General features: G+C 47.8%; 2 protein-coding genes across 2 annotated transcripts in view; one reads left to right on the forward strand and one right to left on the reverse strand.

Moving 5' to 3' along the window:
* The first annotated feature begins 4,253 nt into the window (after positions 1–4,253).
* LOC119443082 (ocellar opsin) lies at positions 4,254–10,676 on the forward strand. The gene is made up of 5 exons (XM_037708233.2): positions 4,254–4,336; positions 5,404–5,676; positions 6,687–6,965; positions 9,818–10,079; positions 10,237–10,676. The coding sequence occupies exons 1-5, from the start codon at positions 4,278–4,280 to the stop codon at positions 10,549–10,551; spliced, it is 1,188 nt and encodes a 395-aa protein (XP_037564161.2). The 5' UTR covers positions 4,254–4,277; the 3' UTR covers positions 10,552–10,676.
* A 5,771-nt stretch (positions 10,677–16,447) lies between these two features.
* LOC119440790 (phospholipid-transporting ATPase ABCA3-like) overlaps positions 16,448–18,326 on the reverse strand; it is a 52,747-nt gene continuing 50,868 nt past the window's right edge. The window contains 1 exon segment of the mRNA XM_049663054.1: positions 16,448–17,952. Coding sequence (XP_049519011.1) covers positions 17,511–17,952 — 442 coding nt within the window. The 3' untranslated portion in view covers positions 16,448–17,510.

The raw sequence follows: 18,326 nt of genomic DNA on the forward strand, positions 1-18,326 counted from the left end.
TAGCATTTCAGCACGCACAATGGACAAAGTAAAGCCTTCGTTCGCTGAGCGATATCCATGTCGCTTTCCCTCAAGACCAAACCTTCCACCAGAACACCACAATGAAACTACTAAGATCGTATGTTCATTTTGCGAAGAAGAGAATTTACCTTCATCAACAGCAGATTAACTTTAACAAACTGCTGACATTTCAGAAGCATCAGGGTCACCAGATATAACACGTTGCCAATTAACAGAAGTGTCCGCTCAGCAAGACGTGACATGGATGGCAGCCTTAAATGTGGCTGCTGAAGAACCTCACACATGTACTTCACCATCAGACAAGCCACAGCAGAAAGCGTTGTCCCAGCAACTCCAAGAACGACGGCGATGTCGATAGCAACAGACGAACAGCAACACGACAGCAAGAACGACAGCAACAGACGACGGCGATGTCGAAAAATATCACTATTGAAAGAGCAGGTGCTACACAAAGAAAGATGTCTACGCACAGCTCAACTGAAACGAAGAAGAACTCGACAATCACGAGAGTTCCCACCACTTCAAGGCACTCGAATATTACTCAGTTGTATCAAAAGCTCAACATGTACTACGATAAGTGTCCTCCGCAGCGCCACACCTAGCATCGCCCACCAGAGCTATGCTAGATGTCACCGGATAGATACACTTTCTATATGAAGTTGTCAAGAGTGATAGAACCATCTTGGGACATTGGACTACCTGCACATTCTTGTGCCATTCCTCCATCAAGCTCTTTGTTCTTTCTCATGTTTGCAGCACGCGCTCTCTCAGGGGGAGGGGGAATGGGAATATGTAACGGCGTACAGATGGACCGCAGCTGGAAGTAAAGGAAGACGAATAAAGCTGGTGTTCGGGCTACCATGTTTGTCTCCATCCGCAACCTCCTGCTCGCGTCACACACCAGTGTTGCCAGGTTTGGCTATATATAGCAAAATTGGGCTACAGAATAAATTGTTTGGCATCGACTTGGACGAGTTGCCTATGTGGCTATATTTGGGCTACTAAAAATCTGCGACTTGGCTTTGATTGGGCTATACGTGGCGCCCTAATCCACCCTCCAGAGGTGGCTCTGATGGAGTAGAAACAAATCTCGAAGGCTATTGTAGCTGGTTGAGCCGGCCGCGCGGCTGTGCGTGTGTGCGTGCGCGACATCCTCCCCCCCCCCTCCCTCCCCCTCCGCCCCCTCGCGGCGCCGTTGTCTGAGCCACTGGCTTTGATTTCTGACGCACTTAAACTTACACCCCGCTTCATCGTCAGGCACCCAATCCCGGGGCATCGGGATGAGCCTGGGAGTATGTGGTTTTTCACATTACACTGCACTTCGATGGCTATGCTCGAAAATAAACAACAATAAAATAGGGTCGGGCGATCGTGGGTCCGGCACGAAAGAAGGGAAGCACGGGTAGAAGACACGTTCCAATGTGTTCATGGCCATGGCTTCCGAGTGAAGTATCGCGCCAGGCACAGCTTTCGACCAGCTCCACGTTTCTCACGCTAAGCTTTACTGCCATTTTCTTTTCCCTGTGAGATTAATTTTTGTTCGTGCTTACATTCGAGATTTATTTCGAGAGGTTGGACTTAAGATCGGATCCTCCTCGGAGATGAGAATCGAACCATATTATAAAAAATACAAAAAAAGAAAAGTATAAAAAATAATGGGAGCAAGACCCCGAGCTCAAAGGTTGGTCCTGGTGCTTTTACTTATAGATGGTTTACGTGTAAGGTCACGTATGCAGGTGCTCATTGTGCTCATATCGAAACATGTTTGCCACGATGACGTCAGTTCACCACGTCACGTGAGCATCAACCACCGTGTTAGCTTAGCAAGTGAAGTGTCGCGCTGTTGGCTCGGGGACGCGGGTTTGATTCCCGGCCACGGCAGCCGCATTTCGATCGAGGCGAAATGCAGGAACACCCGTGTACTTAGATTTAGGTACACGTTAAAGAACCTCAGGTGGCAATAATTAATCCGCAGTTCGCCACTGCGTCATGCCTCCTAATCAGATCGTGGTTTTGGCACGTAATACCCCAGCAATTATTATTATTAGCACATCAACATGGTTTGCTTTTTGACAGTAACCGGTTTTCACACGATTACCACTGTTCTCAATTTGTCGTTTACCTTTGCTCTTTGTGCGCCATTGTGGCTTTCACCATTTCGAGCGAGTTACGTTCGGGACGTGCTCGTTGGCGAAAACGACCGCGCACTTCTTACACTGGTGTGCCGTTTTGTGCATGAATCTTTTAAAGCTTCGCTTACATCGATTCAGACAGTGAGTGGCATCTGTTGTCTGTCACTTTATTTTAACGCATGTTTTTGGCGAGCTAGAGACCTAGGTTGGAAGCCAGGTTGATGTAAAGGAACATTATATAGAGTGTACCACAGCTAACCCCGGCCAAGCTAACTACAAAAAAAAAGATAGAAAAAAACGAGAAAACAAGATAGGACGATCAGACTAATAATTCCAGATATCCTAGCGCGAAATACTGGTATTGGTTCATAAAAAAAAAAAAAAAAAGAGCCGTGGGTGCGTCGCCATCGCAGACCGCTGAACTTTGTCTATGTCGTAGGCAGAGGTCATGTGAGAGGTCGATGATGCTGAACATTATTTCGTTTTCACGACAGCTAAAAAGTGGAGTTAGTAGTTAATAATACCGTAAATAACTCAAAATAATAACTTAGCACTATGTCATAAAAAAAAAACCACTGATTTTACCCTCTGAAGTAATTCGTTAGAGGTTTTCTGTGTGCAAGCTGGATGTCGGCTGTTGTTGATGACAAAGAGCTACCGTCATGGCGACACGGACATATTGTTATGACGGGTCGTGCAAAAAAAGGTTTGCCGTATAGTCGAATATTAAAATGTATACACAAATAAAACTGCAAATAAAAATGGCTATATTTGGCTACGAAATTTCTTGCTCTTTTTTGTGTTTGGCAACATTTGGGCTACAATTTCTGTAGCTTCGGGCTACGCCACCTCGTGCGACCTGGCAACACTGTCGCACGCACGCACGCACGCACGCACGCACGCACGCACGCACGCACGCACGCACGCACGCACGCACGCACGCACGCACGCACGCACGCACCCACGCACACACCACGCACGCACGCACGCACGCACGCACGCACGCACGCACGCACGCACGCACGCACGCACGCACGCACACACACACACACACACACACACACACACACACACACACACACACACACACACACACACACACACACACACACACACACACACACACACACACACACACACACACACACACACACACACACACACACACACACACACACACACACACACACACACACACACACACACGTTGCATTTGTCAGAGGAAGGCTAGCTAGCCCACCAACCGAAACTGTAGTAAATCAAACTTTGTACGTGTGCCCTTCTCATCACTTGAGTGTCCCATCGGACTATTCGAGCTTCATACTCAAATATCTGGCAGCCTAGCCCCGGACACCAACCGCCATAACCGTTGGACAAATAAAGTATATTTCTATTCTATTCTCTATATACACATATATAGGACACCACGAAAACACTGACGATGGCGATGGGATGGCGGTCTCTCTCCTTGCCTGGGATCGATTCCTATAGGCTGGGACAGTGATTCTTATTTCTTTTTTTTTTGTTGCCGCCAGTTATCATCTCCTGGCCAAGCAAACATGTCTATAAGCATGGTGTTTATATGTTTATAAAGCTGTGACCAATGACCACGAAATCTCGTCGATGGACCGTCAACTACTACCGCGGTAATAACCTTGAAAAGCTGCACGAACACCTCACCTCTTCCTGCAAACCACGCACAGGACATTGACCTTGTCTCGAGGAGCTTGTGCGATTGTGATTTCTTGTGCAACGTTAGTCGAAAAGGACAAAGAGAGAGAGAGAAGAAGAAGAAGGAGAAGAAGCAGAAAGCAGTGCCACACATTTACGCAACCTGATGATTCTGTTTATTCCTTCGCGTGCGTGCGGATGCGCATGTTCTCGCGTCTGGCTACTGCCGCGCGGCTCTTTTTGTTTTGGCGTGCTCAGAAACGGTGTCGCATTAGGCGGATTTGTCCGCGCTAAGCGGCCCTGGAGACCGGCCGTGGCTGCGTCGCCGAATGTAATCGAGTTTGGCTGCGAAGCCTCTCGCGGCCCTTTTGCTAATGCATTTAAGCGCGCAGACCGCGCATGCTGGACTTCGAGCAGCCCATCATTCCGCTCCGCGTGTACACCGGCGTCGCCATGCCGACAGCGATGGGAAGCAGTCTACCAGGGGGGCAGACGGACATCACCACAATGGCGTAAGTGCGGCCTCGTTCACAACAGCGTCAGCGATGTCAATCTCACTGCGGGGGCGGAAGATTGGGCGATTTTGCGAAAGGTATACGACAACGCGTTCGAGTGATTGCTTGAAGCGGGAAACTGCGACGCAGTTCAGGTTCAGTAGCCGCGATGGTTCAGTGACAGTGGCAGAGGTGATTGGTTCGATTCCCGGCCGTGGCAGACTATTTCTGAGCAAGGCGCAATCTAAGAACGCTCGAGTGCTTCAACTTAGATGCATGTTAATGATTCCCGGATGGTCCAAATTATGCTAGCGTCCTCCACCGCGGCATCTGTCTTGCTTGGTCACGTCACACTGAATTAAGCAATCAGCGAGACAGCACAATAACCCTGCGCCCATCTCTGAAGGTGGCATTTTGTGCCTTTACTGTTCGGTAATGTGGGTTTTATCTACGGACGCAAGATAAAAAAAACGCATAACGCCTAACAACACCTGTTACTCGCTCAAATATGGCACGCTATTTGGTCAAAGACCTTAAAACAACGCGTACGCTGCAAACCTAGCGTTGATTCGACGACTCTTTCTCAGCTCGCTCCAGAGAATCGGTGCTAATTGCGTTCTTTCGGCCTAGAACCCTACATTTATTAATACATGCCTGTTGCAACGACAGCTTGTACTTTTGCAGTTCAGACAAAATGCCTCTTGTTTATTCCAACACGGCAGCACTCTTACAAGAAAAGACAGGTAATGTGCTTTCGTTATCGTAAAACAAATCGTGTCTGTTCTTCATGTGTATGGTTGATCTATCTATCTATCTATCTATCTATCTATCTATCTATCTATCTATCTATCTACTATCTATCTATCTATCTATCTATCTATCTATCTATCTATCTATCTATCTATCTATCTATCTATCTATCTATCTATCTATCTATCTATCTATCTATCTATCTATCTATCTATCTATCTATCTATCTATCTATCTATCTATCTATCTATCTATCTATCTATCTATCTATCTATCTATCTATCTATCTATCTAATCTCGTGATGACAGCTGCATCTCCCTTACCTGCTTCGCAGCATGTCTATCCTAGACGAGCTGGCCAGCCCGTACATGAAGAACGGCACCGTGGTGGAGATGGTGCCGGACGAAATGATCTATATGGTCCACCCGCACTGGTACCGGTTCCCTCCCATGAACCCCCTCTGGCACAGCCTGCTCGGCTTCGCCATGGTCGTGCTGGGAATCATCTCGGTCATGGGAAACAGCATGGTCATCTACATCATGACCACCACCAAGTCATTGCGCACACCTACCAACATGCTGGTTGTCAACCTCGCCTTCTCAGACTGGTCAGTGTGCAGCCGTTTCTGTCCCTAAAAGTGCACGCACCTATATCGGTGGTTCACTGCTGTTTGTGGCACTTTAGGTTACGGCTCCGTACGAAGCATTAAATACATAATGTCGAAATCACAACTGGACGGTGCCCGCGCTCTTCTTAGCCGAGGTAAACCACAGATTATCAGCGTCGACAATCAACATGAATAACAATACTTGTCTATGCACAAACGCCGCGAACTACTATGTCAAATTGATGGTACTTGAGGGCTATGAAGTTCGATCATGTGAACGTAGATGCGAGTCATCCGCAACGTCATTCGTGAGATACGATACCTCTATAAGCGGTGGCCTTCAACCACCCATAAAAATTGTCATGTCGCGTTTGATAACGCTAGCTCATTGGTTACCCCCCCGATCGGTATAATACAAAATTAAGTGCACTGTAAGGACAAACCTGACAGAAAAAGTTGTAAAGACACACCACATGGACCGTACGTAGCTGAACAATGGGCAGTGGTCCTTATGGAACATTCATTCAGTGACTGCCCAGTGTTCAGTACGATTACTGGCCCGTTCCCGTCTCGAGTTGTTTCACTATGAATGAATGAATGAATGAATGAATGAATGAATGAATGAATGAATGAATGAATGAATGAATGAATGAATGAATGAATGAATGAATGAAAACTTTAGTGGTTGTAAAGATGACGCTATGCCAACGAACCCTAAGTGCAGGAGCTGCGCTGGTAAACGTTTCCCAGAAACTTCTGGATATAGTATACAATGTCATGTCGGTCGTGTCACGTATTGGCGAGAGTGCGCCACTTCGGTGTAAGGGAGAATAAAAGGCCATAAAGAGGAGGAATTGAAGGGTAGGAGGTGGTGTGCCCATAGCATATGATGCTGGTCTGGGTAGCCTTTACATGAAACGCAATCAGGGTGATGCCGTGAGTTTCCTCGAATGGGACACTGGCTAATCGGATATGTCAGTGTGTCTTGACGTGCGTCTGACGCATCGCAGGTGTATGATGGCGTTTATGATGCCGACAATGGCGGCCAACTGCTTCGCTGAAACGTGGATCCTGGGGCCGTTCATGTGCGAGGTGTACGGCATGGTGGGCTCGCTGTTCGGCTGTGGCGCCATCTGGTCTATGGTGATGATCACGTTGGACCGGTACAATGTGATCGTGCGCGGCGTGGCAGCGGCGCCACTCACGCACAAGAAGGCGGCGTTAATGATCTTCTTCGTCTGGTTTTGGGCCCTCTCCTGGACGTTACTACCCTTCTTCGGCTGGAGCAGGTATGGTACACTGGCCCATGCACCGCGTACCCTTATTAGGAACTGAAGAAATACTATCAACAACAAGAATAATTGGATTTACCGCAGGCCAAAGGTCTAAACTAAGGATCGTCAACTCGCGCTATCCTGCCCCCACCCCAGACCTTCAAGCTGCCCAGCCTCATCAATCTATCTAGTTTTCTCTGACCCATTCGCGTTTTCGTTCCTTTACGAGAATGAGGAGACAATGACAGTGCTGGCAATAATTTCTTCTATTCAAGCCCCGGATGCTTTTCCTACCAACACCCAGCAGTTGGGAAAACAGTGCACGAAGATCGATTTGATACCTTGCTGCGATTGTTATTCAGGGAAGTATGTAAGGAATGAACTTCGCTGCATTTCACAAGATTACATGTTAACTGACAATTTTTTATGCTATACCAGTTACGTTAAGACGTCATCCAATGCTATCTTCAGAATGGCATATTGCTGCTTTGGTGCTGCACAAGTAAACATATGTATAACATCAACTCGAAAGCATCATATGTTTTATTGATGCCCTTCAACAAATCGATCACACACATCCAGCCTTTTAAAGGTAAACGCTCTTGCGAGTTTGCACAGCAGCTATCAGCAACCAACTCATGTACTCTAGAACAGGTGCCGTAGGTGAAGGGGGAGCTTCGGGTATATTAGGGTGCTGCAGAAACATTTCAAGCAAGCTACTTAGCATCATCATCATCATCATCATCATCAGCCTATATTTTATGTCCACTGCAGGACGAAGGCCTCTCCCTGCGATCTCCAATTACCCCTGTCTTGCGCTAGCGTATTCCAACTTGCGCCTGCAAATTTCCTAACTTCATCATCCCATCTGGTTTTCTGCCGACCTCGACTGCGCTTCCCTTAGCATATACCGGAGATAATAGCGCCGGCAGTACAGCGCATGCGCAGAACCCGCTATTTTGACTATTTTGCGCGAAGGGACAATAGCGTCTGTCAATTATGTCTGCTATTAGAGCTTCTCATTATTCAAACAATCCAAAAGTGCAGCTCCGGTTACAGAGCCAGAATCAACTTCTAATATTGTTGTCCGGCAAAATTCAGGCACTCATCGTATTTTCTTTAAGTAATTAAGTAACAGTATGTGGGTACAACAAATCTACAGCATAACTAGAAATCTATTTTGATACCTGTATTTACGGTTGTGCTTGGCGTCCAAGAAATATGTTTATGGCGCGCGGCTGTCGTCAGGCCGTGTTTAAAAAACATTTAGCCCATTCATTGCGGATAATCCACGTCTGATGACATACGCCGGTGATCATTTTTCAATTTTAGGGAATTTTCAAAGATTGCCTGCGGCAGACGGCATAATTCTTGTCTGCGAGCTGTATTACTCGAAGTGGTGGACATTGCTAGTACAAAAAATCGAAACACACATCCATTTAACAAAACTCACAAATTAAATTCTTAATTACTTTGCGGCACATGTTGCAATTTGCGAATTGTAGCCGGTGAGTTTACAATGAAATAGAATAGAATACAATTTTATTTCCATAAAAAAAAGTCACAGTTTCGCCCGAAAGGCGAAGCATCGATTGCGATAGCAAATTAGTACTCAGCTATACGAAGTAAGGATAGTATTTAGTTAGTAAGCGAATATTTACAACTTTATACGGCCGATAAAACTATATTAGTAAGTTTTATCGGCCGTATAATATTCGCTTACTAACTAAATAAACAAGCACGGTGTCACGCGCGCACAGGCAAACATGAACACATCTCACTCGATGACCGCGGAAACTGTTTAAAACGATGGAATGAGAAAGCGTGCCAGCAGCAGCAGGCAAATTGACCTCCGCGCTGTCTCGCTTCAACGCGAACTAAACGTCGAAAGCACAGCGCATACGCAGCTACCGGCACTCGGCGCATGCACTTTTGCACTTGGTACCCATCGCAGATTGCTTTGAAGATGAGGTCCCCGCGGCGCACACTTCGGCCACATAGCAGATCGCTTTCAAGATACGGTGCCCGCGCGGAAGCTCCGTCAGTAGCAGCCGCAAGAGCAGAACGCAGCCCTACCGTCTCCGTCGCCTCCTCCCCGCGCACCGCGAGCCAACGAAGAGTGCGCGCTTCCAGCCACCTTCCTCTCTCGCGTGCGCGAGATCAAGCTGCGGTTGCTCGCACGCACAGCGCGCGGCGACGGTTTTATCGCCGTTGGACTTTATACGGAACCTCACGACGACGACGATGGCGATGGCAAAAATGCGCTTGGAGTGTCCATATAATTGCTATCACAATAAAGTGAAGGAGGCTGTGAGTAAAAGCTGCCCCCAAAAGCCGCTGGAAAGAAGCCCACAGCCCCCTGTACCTCCAAGACGTACATCTTTTCACTGCATCTGCAAGACGTATCTCCTTATCCTTGAAATGAATGTCCAGGATGACACCAGTTTCGACATATTATTGCCCAAAGCGTCGGACGAAATACATAGGCGTTACAGTTGCTTTGTTGTTTCAATGCATAAAATAGCACTTTGCTAAAAAGTGGAACAACAGTGCATTTTTACGGCGAGTTTGATGGCGCATATCTCCAAACTGGCGTTATTCTAGAAATTCGTTCCAAGTGGATACGCTGGCTACAACTCACCGGCTACAATTCCTAAATTGGCATATCCGCCGTTAAGTAATTAATTAAGAAGTTAATTTTGGGAATTTTTGTTAATCCAATCAATATGTGTTACAATTTCTCGTCCGCCTCTCTAAATAATCTAGCTCGACGACTATAACTATGTTATCTGCAACAGGCGATGAAAAAAAAAATCTGCAAAACTTCAAAATGATCACCCCTTACGTAATAAACATTTACGTCGCAGATACGTACCCGAGGGCAACATGACGAGTTGCACCATCGACTACCTGACCAAGACACTGCTGTCGGCGTCGTACGTGGTGTCGTACGCTGTGGGCGTCTACTGGACCCCGCTCTTCATCAACATCTACTGCTACTCTAAGATCGTGCGCACCGTGGCGCAGCACGAGAAGCAGCTGCGCGTGCAGGCACGCAAAATGAACGTGGCCTCGTTGCGTGCAAACGCCGAGCAGAACAAGACCAGCGCCGAGGCCAGGCTCGCTAAGGTACGCGCGTGCTCCGCAAAGAGCACGACTATGATTTTAAGACAGCACGGCCGTGCTCTGCATTACCTGATGCGCAGCTCGAAAAAAGTGTACATTGCTCTCTACCACATTGCTAAGGGCCCATTCCCATCTACACTGGTTCCCATTTCTGCTGCAGATTGCCATGATGACCGTTGGCCTGTGGTTCATGGCTTGGACGCCGTACCTGACCATCGCCTGGGCGGGCATCTTCAGCGATGGCTCCAAGCTGACGCCCCTGTCCACCATCTGGGGCTCGGTGTTCGCCAAGGCGAACGCCTGCTACAACCCCATCGTGTACGGCATCAGCCACCCCAAATACCGAGCCGCCCTGGCACGTCGCTTCCCGTCCCTGGTGTGCGTCCCGCCACCGGGTGCAAGCGACGACACGCGCTCCGAAGCGTCCGGCATCACTACCGTGCCGGAAGACCGCGTCATGACCACCGAGACGTAGACGTCATACGGCGCCACTCACTTGGTCGTCGTCGTCGCGTAAGATTCCGGATTGGAGCATCGCTGTTAGCCTCACAACATGCACCAACAGCAGCGCACAAGATGATCAAAAGGTGCTCGTACCGAGAACTGTTGCGAATCAACGCAACGCGCACACATCCCCTAGGCCGCACAACTTCCAGCTTTGACGCCACTGCCCGGAAGCCGATGAACGGCTTCCCAGGTTGCTTCGCTGTGCACGCGGTATGACGTGGCATAACTACTTCCATCCGCTGAAAAGATAAGGAGCAGGCGAAGGTAGCAAAAGAGCCCACGAGTCCTGACATCCGCTCGCCTGCGACGCATGGTGTGCGTGATGAGAACCCAACGCTCGGTAGCTCGGCGACTACATGGCTTCGCGCTGATGATCACGAGGGTTCCGGCACAGTGTCCCTGGCGGCAGTGGCGCTTCAATCCGGTTGTCTTTTAGCTGCCTTCGCCACGTCCTTCTTTGCTGTCTTCCTCGTTTGACTAGATCATATGGGGCGTGAAGTCGCACGTTAGAGGCTCATAGAAAACACGAAAAGCCAGTTCGCGTGCAGCTCTAACCACGAGTTCTAAGCCACTACGCGCGCGCTCAACCGCCTTCCAGACTTCCGCGCATGATTTATGGCGTTGAATCTTCTCCAGAAGTCGTGCCGAAGTCCGTGCACTGCACGTCTGCTGTACCTTTAATGCCTTCGCCGGAGAGCGCGGCGTGTTAGCTTAGTGATAACAGGGAACCTTCATGCACCTTTCGGCTAATAACGGGCTCTTCGGTGCACTGTGTGTGTAACTGATTTTCAGCTTACTCGGGCTCTTTCACAGCTCATGCGCCTCCTATTTTATACATGCATTAGTTTTACTCTCACCTTCACACCGCATAATTGCACCTATATCCAACCTTTACCATTTCCCAACACCGTACACGATGAGCTAGTGAAGCGAACACAACGTTCTGGATTTTTTTATGAGTTTTGCCAGATGGTCTGGCATACGAGCTGGGCTGTCGCACAGTTCGCACGGGAAGACCACTGAGCAGGGACGGGTTGGACCATATCCATTTCACTGTGAGTCCGGACCGCTGTGAGTGCTGCTTGTTGTCACACAAAGGCGACACACAGGCTAGCAACAGCCCTGTAAGTTCACCCGCAGAGGTTGCACCGACATTAACAACAGCAGAAACACGCCATATGCACACATAATGATATAAATTACATGCCGTGAAACAGGAAGCACTATTCTTGGGTTACAGATAGCAATGTTTCCAAAACAAATGATTGAACACGTATCCCAGTCACGTATCTCCGTCAGGCAAGCTGGCCTCCTGAAATGAGGATGGCAGTCGCCGTTTTGCCAACATTAGAATCGTCAGCAATTGAGCTGTAGCGAATGTTTATGCAAGTACTTAAGTCCGAGACGCACGTGGTGCCACTGATATAAAATATTTGCTCCAGTCAAGAACCCGCGCTCGTCGACTTGTCTTCCGTCGACAAAACATACACGAAGAACTTAGGTTAAACGTGTGGTTGACCCAATTATCTGCTCTATACGCTGATTTAACTCACGATGCAATATTGTGTGAGTAACGACGACTATACAAAACTAGTCTGCCCAGCTGCACACACCATGCAGCACATATCTCAAGGTTTTAAAACGCTGCGGCGCACTGTTCGTGCAGAAATCACGGGTATAAGATTTCTGTGCACTGGACCTGTTTACACGGAGCGATCTGCAGCTACACTTATGTGCTAAATTATTTCAAGCATTACCGGCTTAAACTGATAGTATTTCTTCATCTAGTGTACACCTTGTGCCTTACGTGTATAGCTTAGGGCCATTAAGTACAAACTTAATATTCAGCGACGCAAGCTTGAAACCACTGCGGCACTCTGTGTGTCTGTGTACTTTGCAAAATATGAATGAATCTGTCGAACCAGATTCAGGAAATACGCGTGTGTGCATCGTCATCTTAGAAACCATGACGAGTTTGGGAGAGTTCTCCACGTCGATAATTTCAGCTACACACATACGTTTCTATGGTGTAGTGTTTCTCCATCACCGTGATAAGGATATAGCAGTGCACTTGTTCTTTATCGTGCCAATATTTTCTACCTTGTATGTATCACACATCCTGGATATATAGCCCCGCTTCTGTATCCTTCTGTTGAGAAACGACAATAAAAGAATATACATGGCACGTGGTTGTCGTTCTCATTTGATTGTTGCGTTGTTTCCCAAAGACTGCCTGCATATCGGACTTGTAAAATGATTTGGTTATTGGTTGGTTGGTTTGCTACTCTGTGCAGCTTATGTCTCTACAACACAGCGCGATTGCCTCAGGCTCCAGTTAATTCATAGCATTTGGGCATTCGATATGACTGCATCAGTGCACTCATTTCTTGCGAGGAAAAATAAATCCGAGCACTTACGAGTTTTGAATCATCATCATCATCATCATCATCATCATCATCATCATCATCATCATCATCATCATCATCATCATCATCATCATCAGCCTTAATTTATGTCCACTGCAGGACGAACGCCTCTCCCTGCGATCCCCTATTATCATTGTCTTGCTATAAGCTGATTCCAACTTAGGCCTGCAAATTTCTGAACTTCATCAACCCACCTAGTTCCCTGGCGCCCTCGATGCGCTTCCCCTCTCTCGGTAGCCATTCTGCAACTCTAATGGTCCATCGGTTATCCATCCTATGCATTCCATATGGCCTGCCCAGCTTCATTGTTTACTCTCAATTTCAATTATATCGGTTATCCCCGTTTTATTTCTGATCCACACCGCTCTCTTTCTGTCTCCTAACGTTATAGGCCTAACATTTTTCACTCCATCGCTCTTTGTGCGGTACCTTAACTTGTTATCGAGCTTCTTTGTTAACCTCGAAGTTTCTGCCCCATATGTTAGCACCAGTAGAATGCAATGATTTTACACTTTTATTTTCAACGACAGTGGTAAGCTCCCAGTCAGGCTTTGGCAATGCCTGCCGTATGCACTCCAACCCAATTTTATTCGTCTGTGAATTTCTTTCTCATGATCAGGGTCCCCCGTGAGTTATTGACCTAGATAAACTCCTTAACGGACTCTAGAGGCTGGCTGGCGATGCTGAATTCTTGTTCCATTGCCAGGCTATTTAACATTATCTTTGTCTTCTGCATATTAATCTTCAATCCCACTCTTACATATTCTCGGTTAAGGTCCTCAATCATTCGTTTTAATTCGTCCCGATTGTTGCTGAATAGGACGCTGTCATCTGCAAACCAAAGGTTGCCGAGATATTCGCCGTTGATTCTCATTCCTAAGCCTTCCCAGTCTAAGAGCTTGAATACTTCTTCTAAGCATGCAGTGAATAGCATTGGAGAGATTGTGTCTCCTTGCCCGACCCCTTTCTTGATAGGTAGCTTTCTACTTCTCTTGTGGAGAACCAAGGTTGCTGTGCAATCCTTGTAGATATTTGCCAATATATTCACGAATGCTTCCTGCGGTCTTTGATTACGTAATGCCTCTATGACTGCTGGTATCTCTACTGAATCAAATGCTTTTACATTATCTATGAAAGCCATATAAAGAGGTTGGTTGTAATTTCTCTATTATCTGGTTGATGACACGGATATGATCCATCGTAGAATATCCCTTCCTGAAGCCAGCCTGTTCTCTTGGTTGGCTGAAGTGTTGCCCCGATTAAATTTGAATTTACCTTGGTGATTATTTTATACAACACTGAAAGCAAGCCAATGGGTCTATAATTCTTCAATTCTTTAACGTCTCCCTTCTTATGGATAGTCGGGTACGTTTTGGTTGTTCTAACGTTACCCCTAACGCCCAAGCAATTTCGGGGCACGCTTTGCCCAAGAAGATAAGTACTAAGGCAAAGTAAACCATACAGGTGCAGAAGACGCTCTACGTAGGATCTACCAGCGTTTACAGAATCGGATGTACGCAGTCACAGAAACACACATTGGGCCATCGCCTCACGGGCAGCATTCACAGGAAATGGGAACGTACCAGACGTTTGTTCGTTCCAAACGGGAATACGCATGCGTAGTTTGGGACCCGTATCAGATTAACCTACAAAACGCTTTTGAATCCATCAAAACCGCACTATTGGATTTGTTTTCACAGATTAATTTCGCAGTATAGCATCTCTAAACTAAAACATAGAGCTAATTCGCCCTACTCTCGAGTCACGCAGAAAGATATCGCGCCGGTCCCTCTATAGAACAAATTGTATCACTCCGTCTCTTGCTCGATTATCATACCCGTTCATCGTATTTCGCTGTGCAACAGACATTCTCAAGCTGTATACCCACCACAGAGTTTCATACAATTACTGTAGAAGGCGCTAGTGTCTACGGGAGCTGCAAGCATGGGAATGGTGGTCAGTACACGGGCTTGCCTAAGCTTCGTCTTTCTGGCTTTAAATGGCTTCGGGACTTTGCAAAGTGATCATTTGAGTACTGAGTTATAAATGATGAAATAAGCATTAAAATTGTCCGCCGGCAGAATTCGAACACCGGACCTCTAAGCACAGAAGCCAGATATTGAAACAATTACTCCTCGCACGCATGGACAAGCGGAACCACTGCACTAAGCAGCGATTATGCGCGCTTGCATAGTCTTATTACCTTCTGCATTAAAAAAGTATTAATTGCTGTGAAATTAAGGCCAATTTAGGCCCAGATAAAGCGTTATAAACGAAGCCACAAGCAAGAAGATCACACAAATCCATGCATCATTCCCATTGTGGCTGAACGATTCCAGCAGCCAGAGTTCCCTCTAGTAATTATTGCAGGAAACTCTACGATACCCACCGTCAACGCGCACTACTGCGCATTTCAACTCGTTTTGCAACGTCACGAAGCCGTTTAAATAAAGCCAGAAGTACGAAGCTTAAGCAAATCCATGTACTGCTGGCTGAAAGGCCCTACTATCCTGCAGCTTCCGTAGACACTAGCTCCAAAGTTCCCTCTGGCAATTGCACGAAACTATCGCGGTAATGCAATCCATTCCGAGATCACAGACTGAACATTCATCGCCGGGAACGTGCATCGTCTTCTTTCTCTGCAGCACAAATGCACCGTCAGTCTTTTCAAAAATGCCATACGGCTAAAGTATACAACCAAATTGCAATGGCCAAACACGACATATGCAAGACTGCTCCATCACTACGCCGTTCAGCTTATGTCAATCTTTTGGAATGCCGTTTAGCCCCAAGAACGCAGCGCAAGCGCATTTCTATCGCACCTCTGGGCGGTGCGAAGGGCAAGGTTGTTATAATCGCCGCAAGGACAGTGACAACGCCGGTGGTTTCAAAGTTCACGACTTGCAAGTCGTCGTTGCTGCGCCTGGACCATTCCGCCAGAGGTTTGAAAGGCATCTAAATCTTTCTTATAATTCTTTCTCTACTTTCATGTTTTAAAGCACACGGTGGAACGAGCGCATTGTAGATGTGGCCGAGAAATAGCGATTATTTGGTACGCCAAGCAGCACTTTTGCGGCCGTTACGCAATCGTGCCACAGCGTGCAAGGTATCCTAGCTTGGCCTTCTAATTAAGTGCATCATCATTTTAAAGGTTATGAGAAGCACAGCAGTGGCCCGTGTAAAGCGCTAGCCGTTACGATGGGCCGGCGCCGCACGTAGTGGTGTACTGCATTTATGCACAATAAATTAACCGCAAACGGTTTCAATTAACCACTGAGCTCTGGTAACGCGCAGATGCAACTCCGAGGCCGTGCATGAGATCGCCCTTCAAAAATCGCAGAACGCGCCGTTCAGCCACAAGAACTAATCCGGTGTAGTTGAGATCGACCTTTTCTTTATCGGCGTGATGCACGGAGACTAGGATAAAAATTTCGAGGGAAACGAAACTACGCAACTAGCTTACCATAACACCAGGCAACTATCACGTGGTTGTCAGTGTTTTGCATCAATTTCTGTGCGACAAAGCATCCAGGCACAACACGGAACAACGTGTTCAGATTTATGTGCAAAATGCTATACACAACGAAAGTAGCAAGAACAGACCGGAAGCGGAACAACCGGCGCTGAAGTGTTCGCCAACATTACGAATTGCTCGCAGGGAATGATGCTTGCGTTTCGCATTTCGCACTGAAAGACAAGTGCGAGTACTTGCACAGAATTATGTGCACTTTTACGATGAAATATACATCAATGTGGACAGAGTAAAAAAGAGGCGTGGCAATGAAAAATTTGGCACGTGTGTGCATTTGGTTGCGGGCACAAGTAGGAACCAACGGACACTACTGACGTTTCAGTTACGGCAGTTTCACGACATAAAAGCGCTCCAGAAAACACCTTGTATACGTATATGTCGTACGTGGCCTGCATGTGTGGCCTGGTTGAACTACGACATGCGCACACGTCCGTGGGTTCGTTTCGCGCGCATGTCCATGGCACGCTTCCGCCATTGCAGCTGTTGCGGCACCGAACAATCTTCCTGTTCTCGCGCACACAAATCGGGCAAGTCTAAACAGCGATATGAGATCATCAAAACAGGTACAAGAATTTGCTTCAGATACGTGCGCACCTTTATGATAGTTCGGTACTTTGCGCGCAGCGACAGAATTGGTAAATGCGAATCTTCAAGAACAGAAAAAAAGCTAGCAGCGCGCCTGTCAACGACAAAGCTACCACTAGTCATGCACAATCAATCCATACAAGTATGAATATGTACAAATCAATTCGCACTGTAATGCAACTGGGTGATCTATGACTCAAAATGTGCAATTTGCAATCTGCTGCGAGGCTCGGACTTCCGAGACACCATGGTTAGCGACGGCGCCGTCGACACGGTGCGAACGAACACTTCCGCCCGGTTCAGGTTCCCGCAGATGGAAGTGCGCCGATCGATATTGAAAGCAGTCAAAATATAAGGCGACTATATACACAATGGCGTGCAGCGTCACTTGTTGTCCTCCCGCTGGAGCATGGCGAAGTGCAGAAAGACCTGCTCGAGCGTCAGCTGCGCCACCGAGTAGTCGGCCACGTTGAAGACGCCCTTGGCCTGGTCCATGACGTCGAACACCTCGGCCCAGCTCAAGTCGGGCGCTGACAGGTGGAACTCGAGCAGCCCGTTGTGCGAGCCGATCAGCTCGATGCCCGGCAGCCGCGCCTGCATGTAGTTCTTGACACCGTCCACCTCGGTGCCCAACGACTCGTCCTTGCTGCTGAACGAGCTGTGCGACGTGAGCGACGTGGCCGACGGCTTGGCGCCGGCCACCTTGATCATGATGGAGTAGCCGCTGCCGAACTTGTTCTTGAGGTGCTGCGGCGAGCCGAGGCAGCACAAGCGGCCGTTCACCATGATCGCCAGCCGGCTGCACATGGCCTCGCACTCCTCCATACTGCGTCGGAGCGCGCACGCCGCCTGACTGGTCACGCGACACTGCGCGGATTTGACTCCACGTGCACCGCAAATAAAGGGGACACGGTCATGCGATGCAGCTCTATAGGGGAAAGAAGAGTGCGGGAACACTACCACCGCAAGGAAACGACCAACGCCGCAGGACTTACAGCGAGGCATACCGCCAGAATGGCTACAGTTTGGCCTCGTGATGGCACTGAGACTCGAGAGGTTAAAAAAGAGGTCACGGTATATAAAGCGAAGAGGCTAAGGAAATCGGCTAGTCGTAGTCTTCTAAACTGCACAACTACACCGACGTTGTACAGCGCGCCCTTACTGATCTTTTCAGAACTATATTTTACCAGAGAGATTAGG

This window comes from Dermacentor silvarum, chromosome 2 (assembly GCF_013339745.2).
Source record: "Dermacentor silvarum isolate Dsil-2018 chromosome 2, BIME_Dsil_1.4, whole genome shotgun sequence".
Taxonomy (NCBI): Eukaryota; Metazoa; Arthropoda; class Arachnida; order Ixodida; family Ixodidae; genus Dermacentor; species Dermacentor silvarum.

Excerpts from the sequence above, each read along its gene's own strand:
- LOC119443082 (XM_037708233.2), top strand. The coding sequence starts at position 4,278 with ATGCCGACAGCGATGGGAAGCAGTCTACCAGGGGGGCAGACGGACATC. Across the intron at positions 4,337-5,403 it reads ACGGACATCACCACAATGGC|CATGTCTATCCTAGACGAGC; the intron begins GTAAGTGCGGCC and ends CCTGCTTCGCAG. Across the intron at positions 5,677-6,686 it reads AACCTCGCCTTCTCAGACTG|GTGTATGATGGCGTTTATGA; the intron begins GTCAGTGTGCAG and ends GACGCATCGCAG.